Genomic DNA, 17023 nt, shown 5'->3' with positions numbered 1-17023 from the left:
ATGAGGGCTATATACACAAAGACTAATGACTTAACAAGACACACCTGATAGCAATGCATAATGAACCAATGACAAAACAGAACAGAGAACCACATGACTAGAACAGCCAATGAAAAAACAACACGAAGCACATGACACAATCCCATGAGGAGCAAGGAAAACTCATGACATGAACGGGAAACATGACTAAGAGAAATTCAAAATGAAAGACAAGAAAACATGACCAAAACCAAATAACAGGCATGACATGTTTACTCTTCTGTTCTGGTATCAAATGCACTACATATGTGACCCTGGACCACAAAACCAGTCACATGGAGCAATTTTGTGAAATTTAGATTGATATATCACATTAAAGCTGAATAAATAAGCTTTCAATTGATGTATGGTTTGTTAGGATAGGACAATATTTGGCCGAGGTACAATTATTTTAAAATCTGGAATCTGAGGGTGCAAAAAAATCTAAACATTGAAAAATCGTCTTTAAAGTTGTCCATTTATGTTCGCAATTGTGCTGCATTCACTCACAAAAATAAATGTTTTATATATTTACGGTAGGAAATTTACAATATATCTTCCTGGAACATGATCTTTACTTAATATCCTAATGATTTTTGGCACAAAAGAAAAATCGATCATTTTGACCCATACTATGTATTGTTGGCTATTGCCACAAATATACCCATGCGACTTAGGACTGGTTTTATGATCCAGGGTCACATATTAATATGTATTTAAATATTTATATGTTTTTGAAAGAATGCTCACCAAGGCTGCATTTATTTAATCAAAAGAAAAAGAAAAGAAAATAAAGATACATAGATACAGGTCCTTGAATGTGCTTGCATTTATTTTGTGCAATAAGTTTTCTAAAAAAAAGATCCATGTTCCCTCCGGTCCGCTAATGTGTTATTTCGCCAACACTTTGTGGCCTATGCATACTAGCTTGCTTGATTTACGCTAGTTATGCGCATTTATGCATTACGTTAAAGGAACACTCCACCGTTTTTTGAAATAGGGCTTATATTATTCACCGTCTTTCCTACATTTAGATAGGTGGGCAAATGCATTTTTGTCTCAGTGCATGCATTGTTTTAGTTTGGCAGTGCCACCGCTAGCTTAGCTTAGCATAATGAATGGAATCCTTTGTTGCCAGCTAGCATGTTGTGAGTAAAAGTGATTAAAAAAAAACACACACACCTAATTACTTCTTGTGGCCTGCGTATTCACAACGAGTACAAATAGCAATGCAGATTAAGGCTAGGCGATTTCCTAGGCAGATATTGACTTGGGACTATATTTGGGGGAAGCACAGGCGAAGCACTGCTACTTGGGCGCAGAGATATTACGCAACACCTGAAATCCGTCAACATATCAGCGTGAATAGTAGCCGGCTATTTTTCCTACAGTAGACATAGTGAATGGCGATGAACATGGCGGATTTTGTGAGAGACGAGGAGGGTGACAGTCAAGAGCCAGAACCATACCTCTATGAACCAGAGTTTTCAGAAGACGAGCTGTGTGCTTTGGAAACAGAACGACAGAAGGAGGAGGTTGCGATCGCTCAACAGCCTGAGGACGTGAGGATGAGAGTCAACACGAACTGGTGGTAAGTGTGATATCTCTGCGCCCAAGTAGCAGTGCTTCGCCTGTGCTTCCCCCAATATAGTCCCATGTCAATATCTGCCTATGGAAATCGCCTAGTCTTAATCTGCATTGCTATTTGTACTCGTTGTGAATACGCAGGCCACAAGAAGTAATTCGTTTAAAAAATAAATAAATGTTTTTATCACTTTTACTCATGCCACGCTAGCTGGCAACAAAGGATTCCATTCATTATGCTAAGCTAAGCTAGCGGTGGCGCTTCCAAACTAAAACAATGCATGCACTGAGACAAAAATGCATTTGCCCACCTATCTAAATGTAGGGAAGACGGTGAATAAGCCCTATTTCAGTGTTCCTTTAAGTGTTTCCCGCGTATTTTGTGTTGTACGTTGCCATGACGTTCACGCGCGCAAAACTGTAACAATGTATTAACAAGGTAACACGATGTAACCTTGCTCTCACTTGAAATGTGTCCCCACTAATAAGTCCTTGAATTTGAGGGTATTGGACCTGGAAAGTCAAGTCAAGTCATCTTCATTTATATAGCGCTTCTAACACAACACCGTTTTAACAGGAAACTCTACACAGACTTTAAACGCGAAACCTGTGAGAACGCTGATGGCATGCACATGCATATTACGAGTTCAGTCTATTGGTATGCACGTTTGAATATATGTGCGCAGGTTTGTAATTCCCTACAAACCAAGCCTTAAAAAACTACTTGTCTGGCCTTAACATTTTGATACAGAATTGTATCACTTCGGGGTAGATACGCGAACCGAATTTTCCCGACAACGCTTTATCTGTAGAGTGGTAAAGGGATCCTCCATAAGGAGAAACTAGTTGGCACTTTAGCACCCCGCTATGACATTGGGTCCAGGCGCAGGTCCTTCATCAGATCTGGATACAGCCTGGATCCAGCAGGCTGCGGGAAAACCTCGGGATAAACAAAAACACTAAAATTAGTGTAGATGCCATTCTTCTTATGATGTAACGAGTACATCAGGATTTACGGGAAGTGTTCCTGGTTCCGGCTGACCTGATCTATGCAGCCTAATATTGAATTATAGAAGTCTATAATGTGTTATGTGTATGCTAGGTCAAAGAGATGTGTTTTTAGTCTAGCTTTGAACTGACAGAGTGTGTCTGCTTCCCGGACAGTGGTAGGAAGACTGTTCCAAAGTTTTGGTGCTAAATAGGAGAAGGATCTACTGCCAGCAGTCGATTTTGATATTCTAGGTATTATCAACTGGCCAGAATTTTGAGATCGCAATAGACGTGAAGGATTATAATGCGTTAAGAGCTCCCTCAAGTACTGCGGAGCTAAACCATTTAGTGCTTTGTAAGTAATCAGCAATATTTAAAAATTTATACAATGTTTAATAGGGAGCCAATGCAGTGTTGACAGAACAGGGCTGATATGGTCATACTTCCTGGTTCTGGTAAGAACTCGAGCTGCTGCGTTTTGGACCAGCTGTAGTTTGTTTATTAAGCGTGCAGGGCAACCACCCAGTAGAGCATTACAATAATCTAGCCTTGAAGTCATGAACGCATGAACTAATTGTTCCGCATTTGTCAATGAGAGCATATGGCGTAATTTAGATATATTTTTAAGATGGAAAAATGCGGTTTTACAGATACTAGACACGTGACTTTCAAATGAAAGATTGGTATCAAAGAGCACACCCAGGTTCCTAACCGACGACGAAGACTTAACAGAGCAGCCATCAAGTGTTAGACAGTGTTCTAGGTTATTACGTGAGGAAGTTTTTTGTCCAATAATTAGAATCTCAGTTTTTTCAGAATTTAGTAGTAGGAAATTACTAGTCATCCAATTTTTTATATCAGCTATGCATTCCGTTAATTTTGTGAATTGGTAGTTTTCATTAGGTTGTGAAGAAATATAGAGCTGAGTATCATCGGCATAACAGTGAAAGCTAATTCCATGCTTCATAATGATATCTCCTAATGGTAGCATGTACAGAGTGAACAGCAACGGTCCTAGTACTGAGCCTTGTGGTACGCCATACTGAACTTGTGATCGATGAGACATCTCTTCATTTACTGCTACAAACTGATAACGGTCAGATAAGTATGATTTAAACCATGCTAATGCAATTCCACTAATGCCAACATAATTTTCAAGTCTATTTAAAAGAATTTTATGGTCGATTCTGTCAAATGCAGCACTTAGATCGAGTAACACTAATAGAGAGATACAACCACGATCGGATGATAATAATAATAATATAATAACCTTTATTTTCTATAGCGCCTTTAAATGTACATCTCAAAGCGCTGTACAGAAACAATTAAAATAACAAAGATGAAGGAAGATACAGCACACAAAGAGATATAATACACTGTAAAATAAACAAAAGACAATAAATCAATTAAAAGCAAACCTAAAAAAATGAGTTTTAAGCTGTGATTTGAAAATACCAAAAGATTTAGCTTGCCTAATCTCAATCGGTAGAGAATTCCAAAGTTTTGGAGCTAATGAAGAAAAAGCCCTGTCTCCCATTGATTTTAAACGAGTTGAGGGAACAGTTAAAAGACCAGATTCCGAAGAACGAAGATCACGTTTTGGAGTATATGGAGTTAAAAGCTCAGTCAAGTATTGAGGTGCTAAACCATGCAGTGCCTTGTAAGTAAGCATCAGAATTTTGAAGTCCACCCTAAACCTAATGGGAAGCCAGTGCAAAGACTCCAAAACGGGAGTAATATGATCATGTATATTAGTTCTAGTAAGGATTCTGGCAGCTGAATTTTGTAAAACCTGCATTCTGTTTAAGGTAGCTTTTGACACGCCAGCTAACAAGGCATTACAGTAATCAATACGGGAGAACACAAAAGTGTTTATCAATCTCTCAGCAACAGTAAACGACAGCATTGGACGCAATCTGGCAATATTTCTAAGATGGAAGAATGAAATTTTAACAGTATTCAGAACATGTGGCTCAAACGTTAGACTGGCATCAAAAATGACTCCTAGATTCCTCAATTTTGTTTGAAACTCCACATTTGAGCCATCAAGAGTTAGAACAACCGGCTCTGATTTGCGTAGATGGTAGGGTGAACCAACAAGCATAATCTCAGTCTTTTCACTGTTAAGACAAAGAAAATTATCTGTCATCCATTCCTTCATCTTAGAAATACACTCAGAAAGAAAATTAACAGGCACAATTTCATTAGGTCTAAAATGAATATAGATCTGGGTATCATCTGCATAGAAGTGAAATTTTAGACCAAGAGATCTCAAAAGCTGGCCAAGAGGATAGACATAAATATTAAAAAGAAGAGGGCCCAAAATTGACCCCTGGGGGACGCCAGACTGCACAACATTAACCTCAGATCTAAATCCACCCATGGCAACGAACTGCTTCCGATCAAAAAGGTAGGACTTAAACCAATTAAGAGCAGTATTTGAAACCCCAAAAACAGTTTCAAGACGAGTAATTAAAATTGAGTGATCAACAGTGTCAAAAGCGGCACTGAGATCAAGTAGGATCAAAACTGAAAGACAGCCAGAATCTGAGGCGATTAACAGGTCATTGGTGACCCTAACCAGAGCTGTTTCTGTACTATGTAATTTACGAAAGCCTGATTGCAGAGGCTCAAAGAGATTGTTCTGAGTTAAATGAGAAATCAACTGAGAAGCAACCACTCGTTCCAAAAGTTTAGCAAAAAAAGGGAGATTTGATATGGGACGGCAGTAAGATAAGAGCAAATCATTTGTGACTCTAATAAGAGCTGCCTCAGTACTATGGTACGGTCTAAATCCTGACTGAAAATCCTCGCAGATATCATTTCTTACTAAAAAGGAACATAGTTGTGAAGATACTGCCTTTTCTAGTATCTTTGACAGAAAGGGTAGATTCGAGATTGTCCTGTAATTGACTAATTCTGTAGGATCAAGTTGCGTTTTTTTAACAAGCGGTTTAATCATAGCCAGCTTAAAGGTTTTTGGTACATCCTAGTGACAAAGATGAATTAATTAAGAAGAGGATCTATGACCCCTGGAAGCATCTCTTTCAGTAGCTTAGTCAGTATAGGGTCTAACATGCATGTTGTCGGTTTAGTTGATTTAATGAGTTTAGCGAATTCTTCCTCTACTATAGCAATAAATGAATCAAATTTTTCCTTAGGGAGACTACAATGCACTCCCTGATGCGATACTGTAGTAGACGGTTGCATAGTTATAATTTTGTCCCTGATATTATCAGTCTTATAAGTGAAGAAGTTCATTAAGTCATTACTGCTGTGTTGCTTGGAAATTTCTGGGCTTGAAGCTTTATTTTTCGTTAGTTTAGCCACTGTTTCAAATAAATACCTAGGTTTACTTTCTTCTAATAGGGTTGAAAAATAAGCAGATCTAGCAGCTTTTAAGGCCTCTCTGTATGCAATCGAACTGTCTTTCCATGAAATGCGAAATACCTCTAGTTTTGTTTTCTTCCAGTTGCGCTCCATTTTTCTGGCTGCTCTCTTAAGGGCCTGAGTGTGCTCGTTGTACCACGGCGTTGGACGATTTCCTTTAATCTTCTTTAAGTGCAATGGAGCAACTGTGTCTAAAGTGCTGGAAAAGAGAGAGTTAAAAGTTTCTGTTGCAATATCGAGTTCTTCTAAGCTATCAGGGATGCTGAGATGATGAAACTGATTAGGAAGATTATTAATAAAGCAATCTTTAGTGGCAGAAGTGATAGGTCTCACATATTTGTAACACGGAGTCTGCTTTGCAGCCTTGGCTAAATGTAATTTACACAAGACTAGATATAATGATCTGAGATGTTATCGCTCTGCTGCAGAATTTCAAAGGCATCAACATTTATTACGTGTGATAATATTAGATCTAGAGTATGATTACGACAGTGAGTAGGTCCTGACACGTGTTGTCTAACTCCAATAGAGTTCAGAATGTCTTTAAATGCCCATCCCAATGCGTCTTTTTCATTATCTACATGTAAAATCACCAACAATTAGGACTTTATCTGCAGCCAATACTAACTCTGATAGAAAGTCAGCAAATTCTTTGATAAAATCTTTATGGTGCCCTGGTGGCCTGTATACAGTAGCCAGCACAGATCTCAAACGTGATTTGTCATATATTTTTACATTAAGCACCAACACTTCAAAAGAAGTATATTTAAAACTAGATTTCTTAGTGATTTTGAAAATATTACTATGAATTTCAGCAACACCTCCCCCTTTGCCTTTCAGACGAAGTTCATGTTTATAACAGTAATCTTGCGGGGTGGACTCATTTAAAGTAATGTAATCGTTTGGTTTTAGCCAGGTTTCTGTCAAACACAGCACATCTAGATTATAGTCAGTAATCATATCATTAACAATAAGTGCTTTTGAAGTAAGGGATCGAATATTCAGCAACCCAAGCTTTATCATTTGCTCATCTGTATTATAGCTGTTTTTTATTTGTTGAACATCAATTAAATTTTTAACCTTAGATGGTTTGAAAAGTTTTTTGGATTTCCAAATTCGGGGAACAGACATACAGACAGAACAGTCTCTATGTGATGATAGCTAGGTGATAGAGGCTCTATGTGATGGGATTTATCTGACCTTGGTGACGTGAGACAGCTAGCAGACGGTCGCAAAAAAGGACCTTGAAAGGTCCTTGAATTTGAAGTTAACCAAGGTGTGGGAACACTGATTACTCTTTATCATTAGTCTTCAGTGTCACATGATCCATCAGAAATCATTCTAATATGCTTATTTGCTGCTTAAATATTTCTCATTTTTATCAGTTTAAAACTGTTGTGCTTCTTAATATTTTTGGAAACTCTGTATTCACGCAGTATTCTTTGTTTAAAAGAAACATTTTTATCTGAATTTTCAGCATCATTACTCCAGTCTTCAGTGTCACATGATCCTTCAGAAATATTCTAATATAATGATTTGCTACTCAAGAAACTTATTATCAATGTTGAAAAAATTTGTGCTTCAATATTTTGCATGCATCATGCATTCATACATTCCTATAAACTGTATAAGATTTCTGTTCTCACTAAAATTTTTCTTTGGTCTCTCAACTATCATGATGGCTTATTTAAGTGTGTTCACATATGATATTCTTCAGCATGTGCATTAAATACTTTTATACTACGGGGCTGTTGAATGCTTGAATCTGATTGCTTGATGAACGTTCTGTTGTCAGCGCTGCTTTGACGATTTTGTCAGTAAAATAGTTGAACAACTTAAAAGCTACATGAATTTCTCACTAGCGAGGTAATAATGGCATTGTTCTTGGAGAAAATAAACGTAGTTTCGCTATTATTAGAGCCGCTGTTGCCGAAAACTGTTGAGAGACGCACAGACTCAGGTAATTCACACACGCTTAATCTCTCTCTCTCTCTCTCTCTCTCTCTCTCTCTCTCTCTCTCTCTCTCTCTCTCTCTCTGTCTCTCTCTCTCTCTCTCTCTCTCTCTCTCTCTCTCTCTCTCTCTCTCTAATAACTACATTAATAACTGTATTAGTCTGCTATCAGTGGCTCAATTCTCCATTACTAGCTCTAAAATGGCATTTTAGAATTAACAATGGAGGCTTGGGATGAGAAGAAATTAGTCCTACACACAAGAGTGTTCTAAGGACAAAACCCTGAGAAATGTCCGGAAATACATGATCTGAACAATGTTTTGAGGTGTGGTAACCACAGTATAAGTGCAATAATTGACTCGGGGCCTTTGAATTATTGGAAAATTATGCACTATTTTTCTAAGGATTCAACTGCCCGTCGTCAGTTATTCCTTACTTAAACTCTTCACCTTTAAAATGACTGGAAAATGTACATATATACATTTCCCTACCATATCAGGGTTTGGTTTGCCTGTGATTTGCCTTTGCTGCTCCTTCAACCACACACGCAGTTGATCCTGATTCTGCTCTGCATGCTGCCTCATGCTGCACACTCTATTGTTTCTCGACCACATGCAGTCTTCGGCTCAATGTGGTGCTGGCTGTCTCAACTGTTTGTCTTATGTCCTTTTGCTCTCCCTCTTGCTTGCGTGCATTCATTGGCCCCCAAGGTTTTAATATTTTTCAAGGTATGTATGCTTTCCGAATGCTCTCTGCCTCCGCTTGTCTCGCTTGCCATATTGAGCTGTTCGCTTCACTTATACTAGCTTTCTGCTCACCCTTAGTGTCCTGAGAGCTGACAGGCTGTAACCCCTGTTGCTATGTCCCTTCTGGGTAGCAACGGCTGGAGGGATCGCTACAGCGGTACAATGCCTAAACTGCGTCACAATGCCATCGGCATAAACCGATAACAACTCAAGATCATCTGCCTGTGTTCTCACTCTCAGGACAAATAAAGGTTCATTTGAGGTTGAACACTAAAGGGCCAACTATAATGACTGAAAGTTGTGAGGGCCTGTGGTGGGTTTAAAGTGCATGGCAGGGAGCCATGGATTATTGCTTTTCTGACTTGCAACTAAAGTAGGTCTAATTGCCGAACTGCTCTTCGTTAACCAAATTATGTCAGCCTGTTGAGTTAACAACACCCAGACTTTGAATCAGATACAAATCCTCAAGAAAAGCCATTTAGTGTCCTTTAGTTCTGCCTTCTGGCCTCACGACTGGAATACTACTATACAGCCATGATACAGCAGAAAAAAAAGACAATTATTTATTTTATGGAATATTGCAGTGTTTATTATAAATGATTTATCTGTGCATTGAGCAACCTGTCAATCATATGATATTGCAGAAATTAGCAAACAGCAACTATCCAAACAATTTCCGATACAAAAAAAAATCGAGTCCTGTCCTACATTTTTTACACTTTGCTATATGTCACAACAGGTAAAAAAAGAAGATTATCGCAACTTCTGTTTCATGCTGACTTTAGTATCACTGACTACATTCACATGTGCACAAATAATGTGATTATATCACAGTAAGATATTTACATGACACAAGCAAACCCCTTTACTCCTGTTTACATGCAATTTTCAATATTCTGATTATTTACTAAGAATTGTGGTTATTTTTACTGCCATTATTTACATATAACTGACATATTATTCACACATAGCCCAGTGTACAGCATAAATTATGAACTCGTATGTAGCAGGTGTGTCACTCGCAAATCATTTCTATGGGCGTATTGGATTTGTGTCTTCATTTTATGATGTTTTTGAGCATCAGTATACTGAGTTATATTCATGTCGCGCAACGTTTCTTCAGCAACTCTACAACTCAGTTTCTTCAGCACTCAAAAATTGTGATCCCTTCTTTACCACTATGTCAAAAAAAATAATCTTTTTTTGCAAAAATCTGTGCAAAAATTGTACCTTTAGGGGTACAAAAACTTCTCACTGGGGCAGTACACAACTTTGTAACTTATCTTTCCCTAAAACTGTCATAGTACCTTAGGTACCGTACGTTACTGTACCTTACTGCACAGTGACAAGGCCCTTAAAGGTAAGATTTTTTGCAATTTTTTATTTCTGAGAATGCAAATTAGACATATCAGAGTTTTTTTCTCCATCTTGTGCTATTCTGTAGGCAAGTGTTCCTCATTACATACAGAAAAGCATTGCCGTGTTGTTCAATTGTAACCATTGCAAAAGAATAATTTAACAACTATCGCCAGAACCTTCAGGATAATCGATACAAAATCTTTAGGATTTTAATACTAAATCTCTGAAATTTCTCTGAAAATGTGCCAAGGACTGTGAAACATTCATGAGTAATTTTCTTTGTCTGCATTTTCTAACAGTCTTTTGTTCCATTTTGTTAATTAAATCATTATTAATCGTTAATTAAATATTTATTTGGTGGGTAGCCATGTAATAAGTGGGGGGCCATGTAATCCGCTTCGCGTCGGGGTCCCGATCAGCCTGTCGGGCTTGTATTCACTATAACAACCGCCTCGCTCTACATTATCCCTTACATATTTTGTTGACTTTATGTGCTTATCCCAAATGTTTCCAACAATGTTTAAATCTAGAGAAATCAGCTATTTTAACCAGTGTAACGGCGCATGCCATTGCGTCACGTGTCAATGATGCCGCGTTACTGTTGATTTCTGACTTCCATAGAAACCATGGAAACACCAAAGATGCTTTAATATATAATGCATTTTAAACTTTATCGACAGAAAACGAATCATTGTTATATAGCTCAAGACGGTTAGTCTTATTGTTTGAATCTCTTGATTTCTTGATTTACCATGGGTGACACTGTACCATGCCTCAGAGACAACACCATTCTGTCAACTGGCTAACATAGCATAATCAAAAAGAGCTTTATTTGTAACAGTAATACAGAATTTTCTCCACCATACAATATGTTTTTTAATGTATTGCATACCATTTAGCAACACAAGTCATCCAGCTTTTATCTAGCTTACTGCAATGTGCAACAAGTGTCTCATACCAGCCACCAAGCGAACTTACAGAGTAACGTTATAACAACATTCAACACACTAAAACGTATTTTAGTATGATTGTTTTGACCAAGTAAAACAGTGCTGCGTAAGTAACCTGTGTGAACAGGGCTGCCAACTTTTCTGTTTAGCTTGGTGTGAGAATTATGGATGGGGTGGTGGGGGTGATTTGGTTCATAAGCTTGCGATTCAATTCTGATCTTTGTTCAATATCGATTCATTTGGCTAAGTATCAGGTACAGAAGGGTCTACATGTTAATATTTCTCAAGGAAACAAATCTCTCAACTAATGCTGTAAACGTACAGGGAAACCTGTCAGCTGGTATTATTGTTAAAGGTTAAAATTAATAACTCATTCTTATACAGTTGATATAGTGCGGTTTTTATAATAATGTTATATTATTTTTTTAATAATATAAGAGTAAAAATATCATAAATATGTAATATAGTGCATATATTTAGCAAAATGCTCCTCTCTAGAGTTAATTTTTCTATCTAACATAATGGTCTTTGAATGGTGTGACATGTTGTTCACAATAAGCTGTTTTATTCACGTCTTTCCAAGGTTGAAACTCTCATTGAACGATTACATGAGAAATTATGCATTTCAGTAAGCTGTACTGTATCTTTCAACATACTTTCTGATGTTCATTCATGTTTATTTGGTGCTATAACTAGTAATAAAGAGAAACACAGATCGGTTCACATGCCGCATGAACTGAGGCTCTTGCAGTGATTTGTCACGCCACATTTGTTTGAATTTTGTAATAAAATTGACAGAATTTGAAAGCTGAGACTTTGTTTCATATCAAAAGTAACCTGTTCTGTCTTGTCTGTCGACACGTTGTGGACACGTTGGCAGCCCTGTGTATGAGTAGTAATTCAGCACTTGCGGCTTTTTTATTAGACTAAAATAAAATAATGCGAATTTAATCTAACATAAGTTTAACAAAGTTCAAGTTCATGAAAAAAGGGGGTCGGACATTATACGTAACTTTAATCGTAAAATAAACATAAGCAACAAAAACGAAAGGAGAGTCAGCGTCTGATTGCGGCATATACGCATAATTGCGCCCTGTTTCGTACCACACTAATGCTAATAAAACTTTAATACACTAGCTCATCCATGAACATAATTTCTGCCTGAGTCCCTCTCGCCGGATTGCTTTCCATCGGCTGTGGAGCGAATGCGATAACTCCCATGATTCCACGCTCATTCACTGCATCATCAAGCTACGCCTTTGTTATTGTTTTGAATAAGCGACCGCTAGCGGCGAAACTTACATACTGTGCTTTTAACTAACGTTAACACACTAGTTTTTGTAAATCTAGTTTTTGTTCTATAAATCTTTAATTGTTTTCACAGACGTTTTCTATTCTTGTTCAGTCAGTCATTATCTTTCTTTCTGTAGCACTCTGTTCTTTTCATGTGCGCAGATGGGAACAGCATATAGCCCTTATTGTCAATTAGCTCTCCTTGTTTTGTTTTCTGTTGTAGTCTGTTTTATTTACTGTTCTTTGGTTGGTTGCTACAACCAAAGAAGGAACAAATAAAGCTAGAACACCCGTGAACCTTCACTGTCAGTCTTTGCTTAAACTAAATTATTTGTCTTAATGTTTCTCATTTACCCATGCTTAACACATTAGATGACTGGTGCTCTTAGTGATTTTTAGCTAATTTATGATTATATTTTTTGAGACTGTTCCCTGGCCTTTTTGTTTGTCGCCTCATCTTGCTGTTATCTAACACTGTTTATGCATAAACCCTATAAAATGTTATTGGTTTGGGGTTTGTAGGATCTCTGTTGCAATAAAACATGATGCATGTGATGCTGGAAGGAATGTTTAGATGAGGTCTTGAAAGAGCATTAAACGAACAATCAGTTTGCACAGTAGAAACAGCTTTCCATCTTGCTATTTTACACCATGGGATTTACTATTTTTAAAATTCAGCAGAGAATCATGGGAACTCCATCAAATGGTGTGGCTTAAATTTTTCATGAGAAAGAACACCCAGTGAGCTAATATAGCAAGATGCATAAATTAAAGCTGAAGTGTGTAATTTCTGTGGCACTAGCGCCACCAAGTGGAATTGTAAAAATGACCGTTCTCAAACAGGTTTCCCCCCAAGTCTCTGCATATTAGGCTAAGTGAATAGAAGAATGTATTTTAACCAGAAATTACACACATCACCTTTAAGCTTCAACATCAATAGCCAGACGTCTTTCTCATGTCAGGCAAACTTCTGCCTCTCGTTGTCTTACTCTCTCTCTCTCTCTCTCTTTATTATTATTTGTCTCTGTGCAGACGATGCAAGCCGCTCGATGCCCGACAGATGAGCTGTCACTGACGAACTGTGCTGTAGTTAGTGAGAAAGACCTGCAGTCTGGACAGTGAGTATTCACCCACACTACAGACCTTCACAGATTTGTCACGGTTGCACAAATGAATTAAATGAATCATTATTATAAATGTTATATTTAATATAGTATAGGTTTGTAATAGCTAAACATACTAAACATGCCTTATAAGTGTGAAAATGCTCCTAAAAAAAAACTCCAGGAGCAAATAATGCCCATTAATAAAAACATTTCTGCCACAGACCCCCAAGTATTTATTGTGGAATCTTTTCAATCTAATGCAACATGAAGTACTCAATATCCTTTTGAGGATTTATCATATTAACACTGTAGAGAAAGTTCAAACATATAATTAATGCTCCAGAAGTAGAGCTGATGGTTTTCTCTTGGCTTCAACTGTGTGTGTCCTTGGAATGTTGAATCAGTCCTGACATTAACTGAGGCTGACAGAGTCTGCCGCAGTGCCTCTTGCTCATGCCTCATGTCCAAGAATATATCACATTCACAGCTTGATGGGTGATTTGTGTGGGTTTGAGTTGGCATATTGATGTTAATGTGTGATGCAAAATGACATATACTGTATTTTTTGTTGCATATATACTGTGTATATATTGTAGCGAACAGACTCTTTATAATTATTGTGAAATTGCTGTTTTATTTTCACTGGCAGTTACAGGGTTAATGCGGTGAGTTAGAAAAAAGGCCGGTATAGAGAGAAATGCGTGAGTGAGTTAGGCTGGGGCGTTTGTGTGCAGTTTTTCTTGCGTTCCGATTAAAAGTTCAGAAACGGTGCTTCCCTTGTCTGTCGTTCTTCAGACGTTACGGTTACTGTAAAGTTTGGGAATGTTTGGTTCAGGAAATGTGCTACCAGGATGGTGTGTCCATTAAAACACAGGGGTCCAGTACTCAGTCCATACTCATTTATTGTAACAGATCAGCCATAGAGTAGAATGTGAATCAGATATAGAGTTGTATGGTTTCTATAAACAAATAAACATCAAACAGAATCTTAAATATAATTAACACTTCAACTAATAAATCATTAATCACAATCCTAAACAATTCAACATCAAAATAGTAAGAACACTGAAACATAAGAAACATTTCAGAATTAGACCCAAACAGAATCTCAAGAATTAACATTATGAAACAAGTCAAAAGAGCACAAACTTACATTGTCAGGAACACAACTCTACAAAGGCTCTCACTAGGAGAGAAAAAAAGGACATTCTGCTTCCATTGCATATGGCACACACCAACACACCAAACAATAGTGCTTTATCAATCATTAAGTGCACCTGAGGAGACTTAGCTCCTCCCATGACTGGCTACATCATGTGACCCATAGGAATTCTCAACAGTTACAATATATAGAATTGAATAAATTGGCATGTGACATAACCCTACTAAAAAAAGAGGCATTGTCAGTCACACATATAATCCCATTCCATCATCCCATCAACATCAACTAATCTCGGATTATGGTGTCTAAGGATTGGTGCAGTTGTAATCGTGCTGTGTACTTGACTGGAAAACTGCCTTTTTACAGGTTAAAAAAATGTTCCCAGATATAAAGTCACCGTAGTTTATGTTAAACATCATGTTTTTTGTTTTGTTTTTTACGTTGCTGTAGAAGTTGAATCTTTTCTGCATCTCTCTCCAGGCATGTGACTGTGAGGACAACACCCGCCCACAAGTTTGTGTTCACAGTGAAGAGTCACCACTCTGTAGTTCCTGGAACCATCGCTTTCAGTTTGCCACAGGTGCAGGATTACCGCCAATATCTTTTACACTTTGATACAAACACAGCAACAAACACTCCAAATACAACATTTTACCCCAAAGAACAACTACCAAACAAATTTAAAGGGATAGTTCAGCCAAAAAAGAACATTCTGTCATCATTTAAGTATTGATAATCAGATAGTTTGCTTGTATTTTTATGGACAATTTTATTTTATTCATTCTCTTCTCACTTATTCTTAAAGAGGAAATGGGCAGGCCTGTCCATTGGACAAGATATCGAAGGTATGTACGTTGCTTCAGAGGAACATTTGCAACAAATAAACAATGTTTAGATGATCAAGAAATCAAAAACTTTTTTTCCTCATTTCAGTGGCCAACTACAACTTTGACAAATCCAAACAGTGCATTGGTGCCATGACCATTGAGATTGACTTCCTGCAGAAGAAGAGCACCGACACCAATCCTTACGACTCGGACAAAATGGCTGCCGAGTTTATCCAGCATTTCAACAGTCAGGGTTTCTCTGTGGGGCAGCAGGTCAGAGTCGCATCACAAAAACTGAAAAAAGAGAATGATGTTTAATTATACTTGCTAATTTTTTGTTTTGTGAATTCCCTGTCATAGCTGGTCTTCAGTTTCTGTGATAAACTCTTTGGCCTAGTTATCAAGGATATTGAGGCAATGGACTCCAGCATACTGAAAGGGGAACAAGCATCTGGCAAAAAGCAAAAGGTATTGTCACTTTAATGTCATATAAAAATAACATTCCAGTAATTTGGATACACAGTTAATTATTCTTTGTTTTGACATCTAACTATACAGATTGAGATTGGTCTGTTGATTGGAAACAGTCAAGTGATCTTTGAAAAATCAGAGAGTTCATCTCTTACTCTAGTCGGTGAGTTTTATCACACTTGAAAATTAGTTTCTTATCATATAAACAGCCTTGTAACTCAGCGCTAAATCTTACCCTTTGTCTTCCTGCTCACCAGGCAAGGCCAAGACCAAAGAATCCCGTCAGACGATCATAAACCCTGAATGGAACTTTGAGAAAATGGGCATCGGTGGTCTAGACAGGGAGTTCTCAGATATCTTCCGCAGGGCCTTCGCCTCTCGAGTCTTTCCTCCAGACATCGTGGAGCAGATGGGTATGTGCTGTCTTTACTTTCCATTTTGGTGTTATCTTGTAAAAAGTATCCATTCACCAGAACAGTCCATTTATTTTGATGTTTGTAATCAGTTATAATAAACGCCTTACTCAGATGCATTGATTGTGGATAATGTGTTTCGGGGAGTGTCTGTTGTAAATGAGTTGTTTCCTCTGCAGGCTGTAAGCATGTGAAAGGCATCCTGCTCTTTGGTCCTCCTGGCTGCGGTAAAACACTGATGGCCAGGCAGATCGGTAAGATGCTGAATGCCAGAGAGCCAAAGATAGTCAACGGTCCAGAAATCCTCAACAAGTATGTGGGTGAATCTGAGGCCAACATTAGGAAACTGTTCGCAGATGCTGAGGAGGAACAGAAAAGGGTGAGATGACAAACTGCACTCAAACGCATAGACTTAGCTTTAATTATCCTCTCCTCACCACACAATACATTATTGTACTATAGTGTCTTTGTTACACATGTTACATGTACTTACTGTAGTAATAACAGTAAATTATGCATAATTACATGTAACCAGGGCCTAGAACTAACTTTTTGCCACAACTGCCAATAGCCGGTGACTTAAGAAAATGTACCGGCCAAAAATATTTTTACCGGCCATGAAACTGGATTTTCAGGTTGGCCAAACACTAATTATAACCCTATCTCTATAGTAAGTACATATTTTTAATCAATATTAGGCTACTCAGTACTTAATGTATAATTACACTGTAACAAGGACACCTTAAAATAAAAGTGTAACC

General features: G+C 37.7%; 1 protein-coding gene across 3 annotated transcripts in view; it reads left to right on the top strand.

Annotated features, from left to right (window-relative positions):
- The window catches only part of nsfa (N-ethylmaleimide-sensitive factor a), a gene marked incomplete at its 3' end in the record, with an annotated part of 30946 nt that overhangs the window by 2573 nt on the left and 11350 nt on the right, over positions 1–17023 (top strand). For all 3 annotated transcript variants that reach the window (XM_084128066.1, XM_084128065.1, XM_084128067.1), the window contains exons 2-9: positions 13316–13401; positions 15032–15131; positions 15357–15396; positions 15485–15651; positions 15739–15846; positions 15937–16012; positions 16107–16262; positions 16442–16641. In XM_084128066.1, coding sequence (XP_083984192.1) covers positions 13316–13401; positions 15032–15131; positions 15357–15396; positions 15485–15651; positions 15739–15846; positions 15937–16012; positions 16107–16262; positions 16442–16641 — 933 coding nt within the window. The remainder of the gene's footprint in view (positions 1–13315; positions 13402–15031; positions 15132–15356; positions 15397–15484; positions 15652–15738; positions 15847–15936; positions 16013–16106; positions 16263–16441; positions 16642–17023) is intronic.

This window comes from Abramis brama (genome assembly GCF_963993115.1).
Source record: "Abramis brama genome assembly, chromosome: 1".
NCBI classification, from domain to species: Eukaryota; Metazoa; Chordata; class Actinopteri; order Cypriniformes; family Leuciscidae; genus Abramis; species Abramis brama.
This window is presented reverse-complemented; position numbering and strand designations above follow the sequence as displayed.